The following is an 18,417-nucleotide window of genomic DNA, read 5'->3' on the forward strand; positions in this document are numbered from 1 at the left end:
TTTGAGCTATGCTTAAATGAAAAAATAATTTAAAGTGATAGTGCAGTTTTATTTTCTGTCTCCTCAAACCCCTATTCAGCGTCAGCTGTTGACTGACTCGTCCCATAACATGTGCGAGGTTCCTCATCTTCCTCCTGATCACAAACCAGGCAGGAGCTGTAAACGCCGGAAGCGAGTCGAATTAAGGTGGTCCCGCACTTCCATTCGGGTCGGGTGCTCCTTACAGCCGTCTATCAGCACAGAGGGTAAAACAGCTCGCTTTCACTCCACAACAAACACAAGTTAATTAGATAAAGGGGGTAAAAAAAAAAAAAAAAAAACCCACAATTTTGGCAAAAATAAGGCGACAGTGTTAATATCTTCAAAATTTCATAACTCAGCTATTAATAAGACGAGGAGCTGGAGTACCTGGAGCATCGCACTCGGTACCTGTCCTAGCTCTCCTCCAGGTGTTCATGAGATGTGGTTACTGTCACTTACCAGGTTATCGACGCCGGCCAGCGTGTGATTGGCGTTGTACAGGGAGTAAGTGAGCTGATACACCCCATCGTTGGTCTCGCTGTTTCCGTAGAAACCGACGCCCACCGCGGCGCTGCACGGGAAGGAAAACACCGGCGTCCAGCTTAGTGCTTACAAATCTTACAGTATTACGAGCAATTTCAGAACATCATTTTAGTTCATAATAAATAAAATAAAAAAAAAAACAATACTGATCTAATTAGACAGCAGGTGGCGTCGCGATTAAGGACCCGAAAGGAAGACAAATATTTTGCGTTGAAACAGCTTTCCTGGTGTAAATGAGAAAAGTACTTGATCGTATTGCTGAATTAATATCCTGATTCATAGTTGGATATAATGCAAAAAAAAAAAAAATAATAAAAAAATAAAAATCATAATATGCAACCTTTGAGCCATACTCACAGCACCTTCTGAGCACGGTGCTTTTTCTGAGAAATTATTACATACTAATTTAGGCGAAATCTTTGTCCCAGACGACTGATACAGAGTTATGTTTGTACACTAAGCTATTTACAGTGAAATTTACCCAGCAACTGGGTGATTTTTACTTTATCGGGAAGTGGGATTTTAACCTGCTTTTTCATTGCAGGGCAAAAGCTCTAACCACTCCGCCACCTGCTGCCCCTGCAGGCCGACAAAGCGAAAGAGAATAAATAATAAGCGAGGAGGAAGCGAAGACTCCGGGGGCGGAAGCTGCCCCAGGTTCCTCTCCCCAAATTGAGGTGATCATGCCAGCAAGGTACAAAAAAAACATCCAGAAGCATTAATCCCTCCTTCCGCCTTCCTTCCGTCACAGGAAAACAACAACTTACTTTAAGGCGAGGCTCGGTCAAAAAATATCCGCAATATTAAAATTCCAAATGCTTCTTACGTACTGCTAAACACTATAATATACTGGGTACTTTTTCCTCGTACCCTTGCATATGTACGCACATGTGTTCGTTGGTCGTATGTCCCCTCGATTTACAGAACACAGCATAAGGGGCCGTGTCATTCCTGGAGGAGGACCCCCCCCATGCTTATTCTTTTCCTGCAAAAGCTTTATGAGTTCAGATCCCACTCCTCTACTGCATCCTGGACGCAGCCCCAATTTAGTCTCCAAACGTGCGTCTCCCTCCGTCACTCCTCATGCTAATTGACGCGTGCCTCTCTGTGTGCTTGGATCTTATTTATTAAGTGCCTGGGGGGGGCATCTTGTTCACAGCAGAGCTCTGCAAAAGTAAACAGACTAATGATTATTTCTCAGAGTGAAGCTACAGTAATGAGTGACACCAAGTAAGATGTGACACGATGTTAAAATAATGGGGTGACACCATGCCAAGGTAACAGCAGTTACATAATGGCAAAGTCACAGGTGACAGAATGGTAGAGTAACAGGAGTGACATGGCTTCAAATAACGGAGGTGACACCACTTCTCTGCAGGTAACAGCAGATACATAATGCCAAAGTTTCAGAAGTGACATATCTAGAAAGTAATGGAAATGACATCATGCCAAAGTAACGCAAGTGACACGGCTCCAAAGTAACGGAGGTGACGCCGCCTCTCTGCAGGTAACAGTGGATACATAATGTCAAAGTTCTGCAAGTGAAGTGTCTACAAAGTAATGGAAATGACATCATGCCAAAGTAACAGGAGTGACATGGCTCCAAATAATGGAGGTGACACTGCTGAGGTAACAGTGGATATATAATGCCAAATTTACAGAAGTGAAATGTCTACAAAGTAACGGAAATGACATCATGCCAAAGCAACAGGAGTGACATGGCTCCAAATAATGGAGGTGACCTGCAGAGAAGTGGTGTAACAGCGGATACATAATGCCAAAGTTTCAGAAGTGACGTATCTAGAAAGTAATGGAAATGACATCATGCCAAAGTAACACGAGTGACACGGCTCCAAATAACAGAGGTGACATTACCAAGGTAACAGTGGATGCATAATGTCAAAGTTCTAGAAGTGACATGACCATAAAATAACGGAAATGACATCATACAAAAGTAACACGAGTGACATGGCTCCAAAGTAACAGAGGTGATGCGATGCCACATTAACAGTGGAGAAATTATGTCGACGTTATGGAACTGACGCAATGAAAAAGTAACGGAAGGTTCATGATGCCAAAGTAACAGGAAAGATATGACGGCAAAATAGCAGCGGTGGCACGATGGCAAGGTGATGGGGGTAATACAATGCCAAGAAGACAGCAGTTACGTGATGCCAGAGTTACGGAAGTGATGCGATTATAAAGTAACGAGACTGAAATGGCCTCAAAGTAAGAGAGGCGACAGAATTACAGCGTAGCGGTGCGACAGTCACCTCCTCGTGAGAAGAGCCGGGCAACACGATGCCAGCGTAACAGAGGTGACAGTGCGGCAAAGCAACAACGGGGACATGGTGATACAGTAACACGAGTGACACGGTGGGAGAGTAATGGGGGTGACATTGTGGCAAATTAACAACAGCTACACGGTGCAAACGTTGAGCTGCTGGCTCTTTAACAAGACGCCCCAATTAGCGCGGAAAGAGAAAAGCTCACTGCCCCCTCCCCCCAGCCCCAGCCCCAGTCCCAGCCCCAGTCCCACCGCCCTGGGGGGAACTTCCACTTGCTGGGTAATTAGCAGCGCAAGTCATCATCGGTGGCCATGTGTTCGCAACCCCTCCTGCTGGCTATTGTCGGAGCAGCGGAGGGGTGGGGGCTGGGGGTCTTGGCTCGTTTGGTGACGATGCGCAGGAACACGCTTTGGAGTCCCTCTGGACGTGGACAGCCCACAAGTGGTCGAAGCCACCTGCATCGCTTCTCACAGAAATCCCATCAGCACCGCCGCAGGCCTCGCCCAGCATCTGCCCCACAGGGCCACATGGGGAGGTGTATCAGGGTGTTATCCCCCCCTCTCAGATCATCAGTCATACGCAAGGCATCAAAACAGCTGCATACAGTATGCCAAGAATTTAATTATGCATCTAGTCCCTCCATGAATATGCATTTATATGAATGTGTGTGCGTGCGTAAGGACAGAATGCGTCTGCACGCTACGACATGTTTGCTCAACACTCGGATCTCTCTCCGTTTTAAGGGCAGATATTTATATTAAAACATTATCGGGATGATTAAGCCAAGGAGCCGCGGTAAAGATTTAACTCTCTAGTAACTGGTGCCCAACGAGCATGAAAAGTGCATAGAGGCAGTTTAACACGAGCACGAACATGGACACGCAAGAGATCTCTCTCTCTCTCTCTCTCTCTCTCTCTCTCTCTCTCTCTCTCTCTCTCTCTCTCTCTCACACACACACACACAAACACACACTTGTTCTAAATGATGTGAGTTACGGTGTTAACTTACCAACAATTATTTACAATTAATTATACCTCTGGGTAATTTTACTGGAGCAATTTAGGGTAAGTACCTTGTTCAAGGGTACTATAGTTGGAGATGGGATTCAAACCAACAACCTTCAGATCCAAAAGGAGCAGCTCTCTCTCTCTCTCTCTCTCTCTCTCTCTCTCTCTCTCACATACACGCGAACACACACACACTGCCCAGCTTTGTCTCCCTGAGCGCTAGACTATACGGACCATGCTCACTGACTGTCACTCTGTGTTTTACTACATGTAATGAGATGTGAAGTAAAACAACCCCCCCCAGACTGACTGCACCCCTGGCTCCACCTCTGTCTGCACTGTAGCCTCTGCTCTCTCAAGTGCCCGCTGTCCCCTTGCAGGTGAAACACCCTAATCACACAGGGCTTGACCCCTCCCACCCAGTGCTATACCGCGGACGGGTGGGTATGGGCAGGTACCCTTAAGAACAACGCAATCTCTGCTTCCTGCACCCTCGCCCCTGTAGGTCCACCACCGACGCTTCAGGAAGTCCTGTCGAGGTTCCCAAGCTGAGCTTCCTGCTCCACCTCCATCCCCTAGACTCCCCATAAGACCCTGCTGTTGAACCCTTAACTGCAAATAATACTGGAACTTATTCACCCCACAAAAGGATAAATGGCTGAAATATGTCAGCTATGTGAGTGGTATATCTGAGGGAGTGATGGATGGACTCTGAGCAGCGACAAAGCCACCCACAGAATAGCATCGCTCCCCAGACATGGGGGGTGGGTCAGTGCTGTACTGCAGCCCGCCTCGCTCCATTAGCCGTCCCCAATGTGAGATTTCCGGAATCCAAAAGTCTCCTAAGGCGACAGAAATAGCCCTGGAGCCATGTGCGGGCTCCAGAGAGGGAGGACTGACGGACGAGCCCCATCCCAAGGCAAGGGCGCTGTCCAGGGAACTGTGTAATCGCATGGCACAAATTTTACGGATATTCTTAGACAAAGATACGACAAAGCGGGACGAGGCCGTAAAAGGCCACTAAATGCATGCCTTTCAATTTCAACCGGCAAAGATATTAAGAAATTGATGGGTACCAGCAGGTGGTGCAGTGGTTACTGCTCCTGCCTTACACTCAAAGGATCAAGGTTTGAACCCCATCTCCTACTCTAGTACCCTTAGCAAGGTAGTTACCCTGACAGAATTCACACCGACTCACTTTCCTTAACCGCTTTCCCAAGTCAGGGTTGTGGTGGGTTGGAGCCTATCCTCGAAGTACAGATCCATAGTACACTGCAGGAAAGCCACACACTAAAGGTTTATTTTTCCACTGAACTGTCTCAACTACTTTCTACAGCTTCTGCCTGGAGTAGAGCGACCGTGTCCTGCGTTTACCCTCCGAACCCGTAGATGGCAGCAGAGCACCCAAACAAAACAGCGACGCCGCCTTAATTCAACTCGCTTCCACAGTGTTTGCATCTAATGTGTGACGTTTCTTCAGCACTGGTGATCAACAAAAAGATGAGTAATGTCACAGGTCTTCACGGAACAAGTCAACAATCAGCAGTGAGCAGGCCTTCGCGTTATAATTTTAATAAAGCACAAATAAAAATATGGGAAAAAAAAAAAAGTCTTACCCATCAAAATCTTACATTACAGTTATTTTGAACATTTTTACCCAACATCAGCCAGAAATAAAGTGAGGGATGTCTGCATTACTAATCTTGTATGGAATGGGACTGAGCGGTCGAAGTGTCTCTGGACTTACAAACGAAACGAGTTATGAACAGACAGAACAAGTTACGAACACACGTGTTCATAAGCTAAGGAGCCATCGCATCAGCAACGCTAATAGAAGGGCATAAGTTCTCAAAGGGGCTACCTGGCCGAAGGGTCCGAGCCGAATCGCCACGGGACGTGAAGACGGCGACCGGACGAAAAGGTATTTTAACTCGGACGGAAACCCGTTTGGCCGAGAGTCCGAGAAGCGCCGAATGAGCGTCGGGCTGAGGAGCACCAAGCGCGAAAGGAAATAAACACTTTCATTTTGATTCACAATGAGGGAAGCAGCGAGCAAGTCCTTTTCCACATCACTTAATGAAAGATAATCAGTTTAAAAAAAACGCCGGAGAGAAAAATTCAACAACTTTTCTGAAGGTCACCACTATAATAAAAGCTTTTCTTCAGCCCTATTATTACTTCACAAAGAAGAAATAAAACTATTGTGTGTGTGCCGATAAGCCCGTGTCTGCGTGCGTGTCTACCGACGCCACCGCGGACGGATGAGCGAGTAAAGGGATTTAATCCCCAACAATCCGACTCGCAAACCCTGCTGGTCGTCTCCGCGAGGAGTCCCTTCCTCTGCGAGAGCTGAAGATTTTCCTCTTTTATTCAGTTTTCACACACTTTAACACAGCCGGGGACGGTCCCGCTTTGCCCCGGCGTCGCGGGCGCTACAGCAGCTTCAGTCCCGGGACTCAAACCAACAGCCTTCTGGCAGCAGAATGTTCCAGAAAGCAGCGGGTGGAGTAACGGTGAGAGCGGTCACCTTGCAATCTGAAGGTGCTATGCTCGAATCCCACTCCTGCTGCACTCCTCTTAACCAAAATACAATCAGCATAGTAATACCCTGCAACACAAATGGGTAAATCAGTGTAAAGTTGCACGCCAAACACTGCAAGTGAACTCAGACAAAGGAGCGAGACGAATAAAGGTTAATCTTAATGACGTGCTGATGAGGTGAGGGGGCGGTGCTCGGCTCATCAAAACGGACACCTACCCTCATCCCGCTGCTAGCGAGACGCAACCTAATTAGGCACCCGGTGTCATCAGTCGGGCGGGGGGTGTTCGCCCCTCGTCCCTTGAAGTGCGCTTCAATATTCAGACTCCGAAGAAAGCGGCGCTTACGACTGTCGGCGGGTACGGAAAAAGCCAGGCAAGCCGACAGCTGCTCTTGTCAAGTTCACGCCCCCTTCCTGCCACACAGCCAGGCTCCTCTGCTCAGATCTCCGACGCTCAAACACCAGGCGCTGTCACTGGGCGATGACGTTAGCCTTCAACACAGCTACTCAGTTATTAATAATAACCCTCTAAAACGAAAAGACCTCAATCACCTCTGCTTGAAGTGGCGCAGTGGTTAGAACAACCGCCGTTCCCACGGAAGAGCTGAGTTCGAATCCCATTCCCAGCTGCAGCAGCCCAGATCACCTGCACTCAAACTGTGAAAACATAACCCACCTGCATGAATGGGCAAATCACGGTAAGTAGCTCGGTGTACAAACTTCGCCCCGTAAGTCACTCTGGAGAAAAAGCATTAACTAAATAGCGGTTAATAATAAACGATACAGCCGTACAGAGACGCGTAGAAAAAGAAACTCTACGCACCTCCACAAAATTCAAGGAAAGGACTATGGACTCTGCACCTGGACTATGTTTCAAACCCATATACTCTCAGCTCACCTGGACCGACTTTTACTCAAAACGTTACTGTCTTTGTGTTGGATTTCTTGTCGATATTGGGGAACGACGATGGAGAGAACCTCAAATCCTCCACGGTCCTTCCCTGCACGGGTCATTATCCGAACCCAGCGAGCGGCACACAGTCACGTCGGGTGAGAACCCAAGAGTCCGACAGGTGCTACGTTCCGAGATGGGGACCGCGGGCCCCGGACCCGCCCGGGTACGGCGCTGTCCGGATGAGCGGTCGCGACCCTCACCCTGGCCCTCGATCACCACGAGACCCCAGTTACCGCCTCCGTCAAGGACTCGACAACACTCCGTTCGGCAGCTCGTACACGTTTCGAAACGCCGCGTGAACTCCACAGCAGCGCCCTTGTGCGCGTAGAAGTGCACGATCGGCTCATTTTTTCCCATAATTGTGTCTAACGAGGTCACGCGCAAAGTCGACCGCCGCTCCACCGCCTCCGGCAGCCGGCCTCAACCCCGGGTTGACATCCAGCCGTGAGCTCTTGGCTTGAATGGAACCAGAAGGATTGCGTGTAAATCCCAGTCCCCGGCAGTTCGTTGCTTTTTAACCCTGAGATATATATGCGCGTGCGCATTTATGACTGCTCCCCGTACGCCGCATTACCATGTTATACATGGCTGGTTATAGCCTCGCCCCACTAATGCCTCATTAGGGTTGCACATTCCGGCTTTGCGATAAAAACGAGTCGCAGGTCTTGCTGGAGACGCGACGCAAAGCAATCGTCGTAGTTCAACCCTGACGAGTTACCGCATAATAGTCTGGCCGCCGCTCACCTCGACGTTACGGCACGTGTTCGCGGGAGGAACCCGCGCGCCGAGCACGAGCGCCGAACCAATAAGTTACGCAAACGGGATTGAACCAGAGTTTAAAGCGGAACAGTAGATGATTTCACATTTACGCCTTTATTTCGCCCGCTTAACAACCCGGAAAATAAGGAAACGCTTTGAGCTCAGACTACGCTCTTCCCGACCCCGTGTGCACAAGCTTTCGCGTCGGCGTCCTTCCTTAATTATTTAATCGGAACCATCTGGTTTTATTTCCCCTAACGAAAAATTTTTGGGGAAACCGCCTTTATTGCATTGCGCATTCCGGAAATACAGCATCCGAGAGGTATTTTTGGGGAGGCATGCATCTGAATGAATTGGCTAACGAACTACTAATTGGAGCCCGATTAAGGCGGCCGACATGGATCCAGCTGAGAAGGGAGCGACCACCCTGGAGCGAAGAGCATCAGAACCACGGATCTGCTATGGCTCGACGGAAACAGAACCACGTACTGAGCTCGTACTCGACGAAGTGTCACTTTTGACCTGGTTAAAAAGAGGGAACTCTGGGTACTCAGCAGCATGTAGCATAGTGTTTAGCGCTAGTCTGCAGATCAAATCCCACCTCCTGCTGTAGTACCGCTGATCAGGGTTCTTACCCTCAACTGTAGGAATGGGAACATCATGAAGTCGCATACTCAACACCGTAAGTCACCGCGGACAAAGGTGCCAGATAATACTAACAACAGTCAAAAGGGGCGGAGACTTGAGTCCGTGTGGCTCCGCCCCCATGATAATATAGCCATGCTACCGATTCAGAGGGCTTGCTGGTGTGCCGGTGTTGCGTTTTAAATGTTGCGCGTTGTTCTTTCGCAGCGCAGCCACCGCACTTTGGGTAAGAGGAGGCCAAGTTTAGAAGAACAAAGACTGAAGCTGGATGCACTTTGTAGAGAACCACGGCTCCATCAAAAGGAAATTACCGGAATCAGACAAACCGGAGGAGCTGCTTTTGGCGACACTGGGGAAGGTTGCGTAATCCTTAAAATATGAAATAAGAACACATGATAAGAGGAATTAAAATAAATCAAATAAAGGGAGAATACAAATGGACTGATGACGGTAGCGTTCCATTCCGTCCACGTACGCAGAGAAATTAAATGAAAATACCACGAGAAATGACACTACCAGGAGCACGTCGGCGGCTCCGCTTTACTTCTCCATTTGCCACGCAACAATAAATGTAACTTATTGGCTCGTGTATTCCTTTAGCACAGGATCTTCGCTAAAGCGGCGTACAAACGATCGCTCAAAATCAGCGAGGACGAATAAAAATCGCGATCGCACAAGGCGCGTAACGATCCCGTCGCGTCGACACTTCGAAAAGGAAAGTGCACCGCTATAGCATGGGGTTGATGCTCGCGCTGTGCGGTTGTTGCCCGTTCGGATTATTGTCGAAAGGCACTCGGACTCCATCCCGGCGCGAGCCCGGCGTCCAGCTAACCGTTAAGTGCATCTTCTCGCTCGGAGCGACTCGGCGAGCCGGCGAGCCAACGAGCCCGCTATCGGGTCAGCCCTCCCGGGCCAGTGGACTCCGAGAGCAGAGTCGGTGTAGCTTTTTACGACTCGGTGCCTGGAAACTCGCGGCGAGGACAACAAACGGGGGAGCCAAGCGAGAAAATTGCATTACGGAGCTATCCTGGCTTGGGAGCAGATGGTACGGTCACATTTTGGGAAATAATTTCAGATATGCGCCAGGAAGAAATTGCATAAAAATATCAGCGGGGATTTTTCATTTTTAATAATAATAATAATAAATAATAATAATAAAGTTATGGGAGGAAGGGGAATTACTGGTAAAAGTTGCAAAACTTGACATTTAGATTCCATTATGACTGTATTGAGACGGCTGCTCTTTTCATTAAAAAAAAAAAAAAAAGATGAAAAATTAAAGATTATATTTCTCAAAGGCCTATTTGTAAAAGCTGCAATCGCAACATTGTTTTGCTATGAACCAATTGAGTTTTTCGGGAACAACACGTACAAGGCAGTCATGAACGTCTATCCTCGCTGCTGAAGAAAAGGTAATCGGTCCAGCCGAAAATATCAGTAAGGGCGCAACCGACTGTTACAGGTTCGAGGCTTTTGGCAGCAGACAGATCCTATTTGTGGTACACGGACAACACCGGTAAAACTTACGGTTAAATGATTAAAAACACAAACTAACCCCAAGTCACCCTGAACAAAGGCATCAACAAAATGAATAATTTATTTTCTCCAAGTCAGCTTAAAATATTAGGTTTCTACAATTTTCTACGTACAACAATTTACCCAGTTATAATACAGCATGGTAATTTTTACTGTATCACTTCAGGGTAAGTATCTTTATCAAGGGTGCTACAGCAGAAGCGGGGATTTCAACGCAGGTCCTTGGATCGCAAGGTGATGGCTTCAAACACGGCCACCTTGCAGCCAGAGCTGCGATAATCATAATTAATAATAATAATAATAATAATAATAATAATCAATAACAATAATCACAATGGCAGCGAGCGTAATTAACGCATGTGGAAAAGGGCTATAAAAGCTCACTGGCCCCAGCTGGGATGTCTACGTGGGGTTCACGTGGACCCGCTGGCTCTCTGTACCGTAGAGGACCACAGAGGGTCATCGCGGTAAAACACAGCTACCAAAAAAAAATGACCGAGGAAATTATAAGAACTGTTCCGTCACCGGCTTAACGTCCTAAAAATTAATAATTTTTCACTCAAACAGTCTCATAAGGCTCGAAGAGAAAACTGAATCCATTTCTTTTAGTTTTAACAGATCACAAAGCCACAAAACACAGGATGCCGTTAACAGCCCGATGGCCATTTATTTGCCATTTTAAAGCAATTTCACTGTCATTTTACCGTCATTTTCTCATTTGAGTGCTTATTAGTGGCATAAATGAGTTGTAATTCTTTGACGGCACCTAAAAGCCTACGAAGTTCACAGAAAGTTTCGTTTTAATCCTGTAAAGCACAACAAAACACTCGAATTTCAACATAATATTATATGCCCGACTTCTTTGGGGGCGACTTGCGGCTTAAACGCTGGGTTTTCCGCGCTCGCAGCCGTCGCACCGCCGAGCGCCTCGGAGCGGCGTTCATCATGGCAGAGTGGCATTAAATTGGCATTTACAAGAAATTCACTGGAAGACAGAGAGAGAAACCACTTCTTCAGACTATTTAAGAAAAAAAATAAATGATAAAAAAAACCCACACACACACACACACACTCAAATACAACTCTTCCAGACAGCATATGGTGCCAGTTCCACTCAGACAAGCCCAATTTCCACCCTTCCACCGTCTCTCGGTTTGTTATTCTGCCTGCAAATTCGGGTCCCTGGCTGGGCGAACTCAGCGCTTCCCCAGACTCGCTAGATGAAGCTCCTCCATCAGTGCGGAGATTTATTTATATGCCCTTTACTCACTGCTCATTGCTGCTGGAGGAGCTGGAGAACCTGCGTGCTCTGGTTTCTTCCCACAGTTTACTGTGGTCTGTCTAGCACTGTAAGCACCTTGGATAAAGGTGTCTATTAGATACCAGTTAATATGTCTGCCTAATAAATGAAATTATATATACACTATATAGGGGCGGCACAGCGAGGAGCGCTGCTGTCTCTCAGCGCCTGGGTGGTGCGAGTGGACGTGGGTTCGATCCCCGCTTAGTCTGTGTGGAGTTTACATGTTCTGCGTGGGTTTCCTCCCACAGTCCAAACAGATGCTGTTCAGGTTCACCCACAGTGTGTGTGTGCGAGTGACAGAGAGAGTGTGTGTGTGTGTGTGTGTTCCACTGATGTATGGATGAGTGACCCAGTGTAAGTAGTGTATCTAGCAGTGTAAGTCACCGCGGTGAATAAGGTGTGCGGGCTGATAACGCTACATGAAGTTCATTGGAAGTCACGTTTGAAAAGCATCTGCTAAATAAATTATATATATATATATATATATATATATATATGTAGAATTTGTGTGCCTACATATTATATGGCCACTGTTTATAGTGTCTTGTAGTAAAAGACTTAAAGTTTAGTTAGTTCCCACTAACAACCTTTTATGCCTGTAAGTAACATTGTAGAAAAACATCATCTCAATCCATTAACTACTAAATAACACACACACACACACACACACACAGTCTGAAACCGCTTGTCTCAAGCGGGGTTGTGGCGAGCCGGAGCCTAAACCGGCAACACACAGGGCGTAAGGCTGGAGGGGGAGGGGACACACCCAGGACAGGACGCCAGTCCATTGCAAGGTACCCCAAGTGAGACTTGAACCCCAGACCCACTGGAGAGCAGGACCCAGTCAAACCCGCTGTGCCACTGCACCCCCCACTACTAAATAACAAAAACAACTAATCTATTGGTGAGCATATCAGTAAAATAATTTATTAAAAAAAAATATGGTGTACAGAAAGGCAACTGTCAGAACCGCCCATTGCCCAGAAGCTATAATGGGAAAATTAAGAAGAATTAAAAAGCAACGATACGACTGGGATTTGGAAGATCACCGACCATGACCTTGCGTGTGCCGGACCAATTTGCTTTTACCGGGAAAGTTCACCCCTGCGATCCTGCCCTGTTCCCCAAAACATGTTGTCACTACATTTTTGCTAATCACGTCTGTGTGATCGAAGCCAGCTTAAGGATTCGCTGTCCGCGAGTTGCCGTAAACGCGCCCGTTTCTGGACTGAGATGCGGGACCGGACAACGCCGATGCGTTCGTGCTCCGTTGAGCACCGGTCTGGTGGAGACGCTTCAGGTTTTCGCTTAAGTGAGGAAACGGTTAAGCCGCGTGTCGGCTAAGGGGCGTCACGCCGCTGCACTTACGCTGCAACAAGGAGCCCAGTCTTAAGGACGACCGGAATGCTAGCTGCGCTGTAACTCGATTAGGATCCCGCGTTCAGACGACGGTCACGAGATTAAGCTCAGATTCCTCCGCAATTCAATTGAGCCGCTCGCCTGAAATCGCTTGCTCCTCCTTTTCTTCCCTCTTTCTACTGGCGTTATGAAGACTAAATTGCGTAACCGCGGCGTGCGTCCGATTCCTCGAGCGCCTGCGTTCCGGAAGCTTCTTTCACGTTTCTACCCGAGCCGACTCTGAACTCGGCCTCAGAGGTTCGCTCGAAGGTTGAGATGAGTTGGAGCTGTGGTGGCCTATCAGTGGAAAAAACATTCTTTGGTATTGAATGATGACGGGGTCAACCAAAGCGGTTGAGGTAACCCTCACTGCCATGGGCTTTAGCAACCACTGCTAACCGCTCATCGCTAGGCCCCACCGCCACATTTCGGTCTAGCGGATGCATCCATCCTCTGCTCCCCTCCGATGAACAATTCTCATATTCAGGGAAGGTGACCGTGACTTCAAGGTGCTCGGAGCTTCAGAGTCTGATGGAACCTGGAGCATCTACAGTGCATGGTGCAAGACCAGGGTTCGAACACAGAACTAGGTCCAATTTAGAGGAATGGCAGGACCACGAGGAACCCTGATCTGAGAGTAGTCTGGATGGACTTTTTGAGGGGGTGTGAGCTTCTGCACGTTCCTTTCCCTTATTCCAAACTGCAGATCTAAAATCGGAGGCTGTGGGACAGACTAGAGCTCAGAGGGTTCGGTTCAAGGTAGAAGCACACCCTGCGTCCCCAGGGAGACCGTGCCACTTTACCACACATCAAAGGACCACTGACTCTAGGGTCTTGGTCCGTGTTTGGTCTGCGCTGGTACGTCTTCAGTCCCTGTAGCCCAGTGCCGTTTCTCTCTGGGATTCGTGAAGTTTTCGTCCGTTCACGATCCTGCGACACGTCTTTCTGCACCTTCTCCCATCCGGCCGTACGGAACCTCCGCAGCGCAGCACCGACCAAGTCAGTTGTACCTCGAGTACCTTGAATCGCTGTGCCGTTTGTGTACTTTCTGTAACCTGTAAATGTTGACTTGATTTTTATTTTGTTAATATTTGTTACGTATTATTTTGCCGGCACAGCTGGAGCGTTCATTTGCCTTTTCGATTTCACACCTGGTGCCTTGCTAGTGCATGTTGAAGACAACCATCTCCATGGTGGAAGGGGCATCGCTGTCCCTGGAGTGAAGGCTAGAACGCTGAACTCCCATCATCCCCTGCTACGTCACCCCCCCATGGCACTCCTCCGCACGTTCTCCCTGTGTTCAGACTCTCTTGGGCATTTAAGTCTAATCAAAGCGATTCCCCGGCCTGGATTACGTGGTAAATCCCCCATTATGTGGCGAGGCCCAGGCGGCTCCCGTTCCTGCGGGCGACAGCAGGTGGGTCGCGAACACGATTCCGCTCGGGCAACCGACCCAAGGTACCACCATACCACAGGTAAGCACCAGCCTGGTCTCAGGAGACGTATCCTCGTGGAGGAGGAGGCACATCAGCGCACAGGGAAGGGTACGATCACGCACGACCTGTCATCCAGACTAACGGCAGTGGAGTAAAACCCATCAGGTCGAGAGGCGACCGCGCGAAAGCCGATCTCGGCGCCTGTCAAACGCAGTCCCGCACCAACCCGGCGACGCTCCGCCGCTGAAACATTTATAACACGTTACATTATTCAGCTGTTCGCCACAGGCTTTTATCTCAAACTTAAATTGCTTATTTTATTTTCTACATTCTCTCTTTCCAGCTCGAACCTGCAGCCATTTGCGCACTTTAACCTCAGTGTAATATTTACAGCCTGCCAGATGTCATCCTGACCGGGTACCAGAGATGCCTTCATAGCCCCGAGTCGCCTCCTGTTAAAAGACTTAAAATTAAAATAATGTGATTTATTTTTATGTATGCAGGTACTGCGGCTCAGCGCACGAACACACGTCTGTTCGTAACTCTGTTTTGTCTGTAACTCAAGAAGTTATCACAATAACATAGATGTACATACAGGTTAGATTCTGAGATGGGTTTGGATGTAGCTACAATAAATAAAAAATCCTCTTAAGACTAATATTTTTATTAAGTAGCTCGACTAAAACTAGAAATAATTTAAAATGACTGAAAATGAGTGCCTATTTTGCCTCCTCAGACTCCTATTCCATGCCAGTCGTCGGCCGCTTTGTTCCGCAAACGCGCAACGTTCGTCGCCCTGCTCTTGATCACGAACGCTCACAAACACCCGACTCGTGCCGTAAACACTGTGGAGGCGAGTTGAATCAAGGTGGTCCCACACTCCCGTGCTGTCTGTGCTCTTTGCTGCCACCTGCTGGCTTGGGGGATAAACGACGGTCACGTTTGCAGCGCTAGAGAAATTTCTGAGAAAACAGAAGAAATAATAAACTTAAAAAAACGTTCGTACGAAAATCCCACACTCGGGCGCTTGTGACGCAAGGAGGAAGAGTGAAGTTAAGCAGTTCGACACGGTATTGAGCGGCGTCCTGGTACCACTGTGCTGAGAGTGGCGAGAATGTCACGACGGACGGGACGGGTGGAGTTACAGCTCCAGGATTTACAGCGTGCTCCATTTATTCACAGTTTATTCTCACCGCACGCTTTTAGCTCTTTAACTCGCCGGTGGATGGGCGAGTTCTTCTGTAGCGCGCTTTCTCGAGGATCTAATCCCGCCGAGCAAAAGCACGTATCGGGTCTTCGGGCGGGGCGAGGGCTGCGTCCGCCTCCCTCAGTCTCCGCAACTGAGGTGGACAGAAACGCTCCTCGCGGTTGATGCCTTCGAACTTGGACGCAGCTCGCTTGATCTTATTACACGCACTTCACTGCAGCTCGTGGCTTTAATAAAAAGCGCGCTGCAGGCCTGCGATATGTTTCTGGGTCAAGGCACTTCTGGGCACCTCTCTTGGCTGTTAAACTTGGCCGCTAGTCACTCCCATGATTCCATGGGCCACGCTGCCGCCCCCCCCGCACTGTATGTAAGCGGCGGATTTTATGCAAACTTTGCACTCGGGTTTTCATGCAGGTGGAGCTTTTTGCTGACGCATCGCAGGTTAAGTTCCGTACGCACGGGTCTCTTTCTGGGGCAGGATCCAACAACCTTGTGGCACCAGGGCTAGCCTCAGTAACTGCAGCGTCCAATTCGGACCTTTTTGGCGGAGACCCGCCGTTTTAAGATCATATGTTAGGCTGTATGGGGAAAAAAAAAAAAAAAAAAAAAAAACTATTCTCTTTGATTTTCCCATGGAAAAAGAAATTTGAAATTCAAGTATCAGATTCAGCACATTTTACGAACCGTTTGCAAGACCGTCGAGTCCCTTTTGGACCGTGTTTGACCTTAGACCATATTCGACCCGTTTTTATTATTAAAACTCCACACACTCACAACCCCTTCTGTATGGTGGTGACAACCCAGGTGGGGGTCCCCCCCTTTGGTTCAAACAGGTTCAGTTGGCAAAAGGCTGGTGCCAAGCCCAGGTAGTCGTCGTCCTTTTGTTCCGGGATGGGCCCCCACGGCCCTGTGACGCCCGGTGACCCCCGGCTCCCTCACCAGCAGACGAGGCCGGCGGTGACGGCAGCCCAGGTGACGCAACAGGAATTGGGCCTCTTGCTCTCCTCCTCTTCCTCCTTGCGGCAGCAGCACAGGCAGCTCAGGTAGATTGCCAGGAGGAGCAGGTTGAGGCCGAGGGCGGCGGCCGCCACGCAGCCCAGGAAGATGAGCGACTGGGGACACGGAGCAAGAAAGAGAGAGAGACGTCGTCACTGGCCTCGTCCTCCTAATTAAACATGATCATTTGAAATGGACATTTTGGCAGGGGGGGTGTTAAGGCCCACAGTAACGGTGCTGGATTCCCTCCCTCTTCCTGAACACACCTTCATTCGCAAAGAGCTCAAACTTCACACTTATTTCTAAATGAGCAACTTCTCCCGAACCCATCAGCAATACGGAAGCATGCTCTATCCTGATGCATTCTGGGATGCTCCGGCCAGACGATTTAGCCATTTATAGCGCAGGGTAATTTGTACCATATCGATTCGGGGTAAGTGCCTTGATCAAGGACACGACAGCACGAGTGGGATTCCAACCTGGGACCCTCCGATTGCGAGGTGACCGTTCCAACCACTGCGCCACCTGCTGTCCACTATGTAAAGGCAGCGGCGCTCAGGCAAAGAGAATAAGTTCTTACTTCCCGCGCCTTCTATCGTGAGACAAATCCAACACACCCCACCCCCACTCCTAATCCCTCACCCCTCATCCATCTGGCAGCGGATAAGGGGTCTCCCCGCGTCCCAGAAAGCAGCATCCTCACTTCTGGCAGCCAATGAGACACCTCGGACGCGGGTCTGTGATGATGGGACCATGGTTGTGGGGGTGGGGAGGGCAGCGAGACGACCATCCCAGTTGCGAGAGGGGGTGGCGGGCAGGTGCGCCCAGCAAGGACGAGAGAGAAAAGCGGCCGGATGCAAAGACACCCTGCTCCCAACGGCCATCACCATGGCAACCCCCCATTGTTACGTATCCGCGGCGATAGTGCTGATGAGGATAACGGTTGGGGGTAGAATTATCACAGTCCGTTTGAATCGCGTACCATCATGTGATTCCCTAAGAAACACCGCCGAGCTTCAGTCTCATGATTCCTGAAGAGGCGAGGGAGCGAGGGGCCCGGTCGGGAAAACGAGGCCATCCGCTAGCTGAGCGCACAAGGAGAACCGACAGTTAATTAGCAATTAGCTTCCGCGCTCGCACACGTGAAGTGACCCCCCCCAACCCCCCACGGATCACGAGCCTGGCATCTCCTTCAAGTGCAGACGCGTGTGCAAAAATGATGGCACGTGAATTATCCAAGTGCTCTATTCTGCACTTGAGTGTGCGTGCCACACACACACACACACACACACACACACACACACACACACACACACACACACACACACACACACACACACACACACACAATCTTTCAGGTGACAACAGTCTTTACTCACATTTAAAAATAAAACCACAGCTCTCTTATCGCTGGGATTGACACCTACCCAACACCCCTGATGTGGATTTTAAACATTCTGTGTGCTTAACCTGCCGAGCGGAGACTCAAAACAAGCACCTTCTGGTCCACTGCCCCCCCAAACCCCCCCCACCTTTTACTCACACTTACACCTTTACACCACAGGTTTGTGGCAGAAGTTCCTGAATACAATGCTTTATTTAACAATACTTTATTTATGGGGAGGGGCCCACCTGCATACCCCGGAAGCGTTATTCTTCTCTCAAGGTGATTCTTGGACCAGGGTTTGATTAACTTTATTTGCAGGAACACAGGAGGCAAGGTAACCAGGTATAGGTGTTGGGGTCCTGTCCCCTGTGTGCTGTTCTTGTCCTACTTTGTTG

The 18,417-nt window shown here is 48.9% G+C and overlaps 1 protein-coding gene across 2 annotated transcripts in view; it reads right to left on the reverse strand.

The window, feature by feature from the left end:
• Positions 1 to 18,417, reverse strand: part of ttyh2 (tweety family member 2) — a 54,656-nt gene that overhangs the window by 24,058 nt on the left and 12,181 nt on the right. For both annotated transcript variants that reach the window (XM_018745475.2, XM_018745474.2), the window contains exons 2-3: positions 16,579 to 16,751; positions 481 to 592 (exon numbers count right to left, since the gene is read on the reverse strand). In XM_018745475.2, coding sequence (XP_018600991.2) covers positions 481 to 592; positions 16,579 to 16,751 — 285 coding nt within the window. The remainder of the gene's footprint in view (positions 1 to 480; positions 593 to 16,578; positions 16,752 to 18,417) is intronic.

Source organism: Scleropages formosus, chromosome 1 (assembly GCF_900964775.1).
Source record: "Scleropages formosus chromosome 1, fSclFor1.1, whole genome shotgun sequence".
Taxonomy (NCBI): Eukaryota; Metazoa; Chordata; class Actinopteri; order Osteoglossiformes; family Osteoglossidae; genus Scleropages; species Scleropages formosus.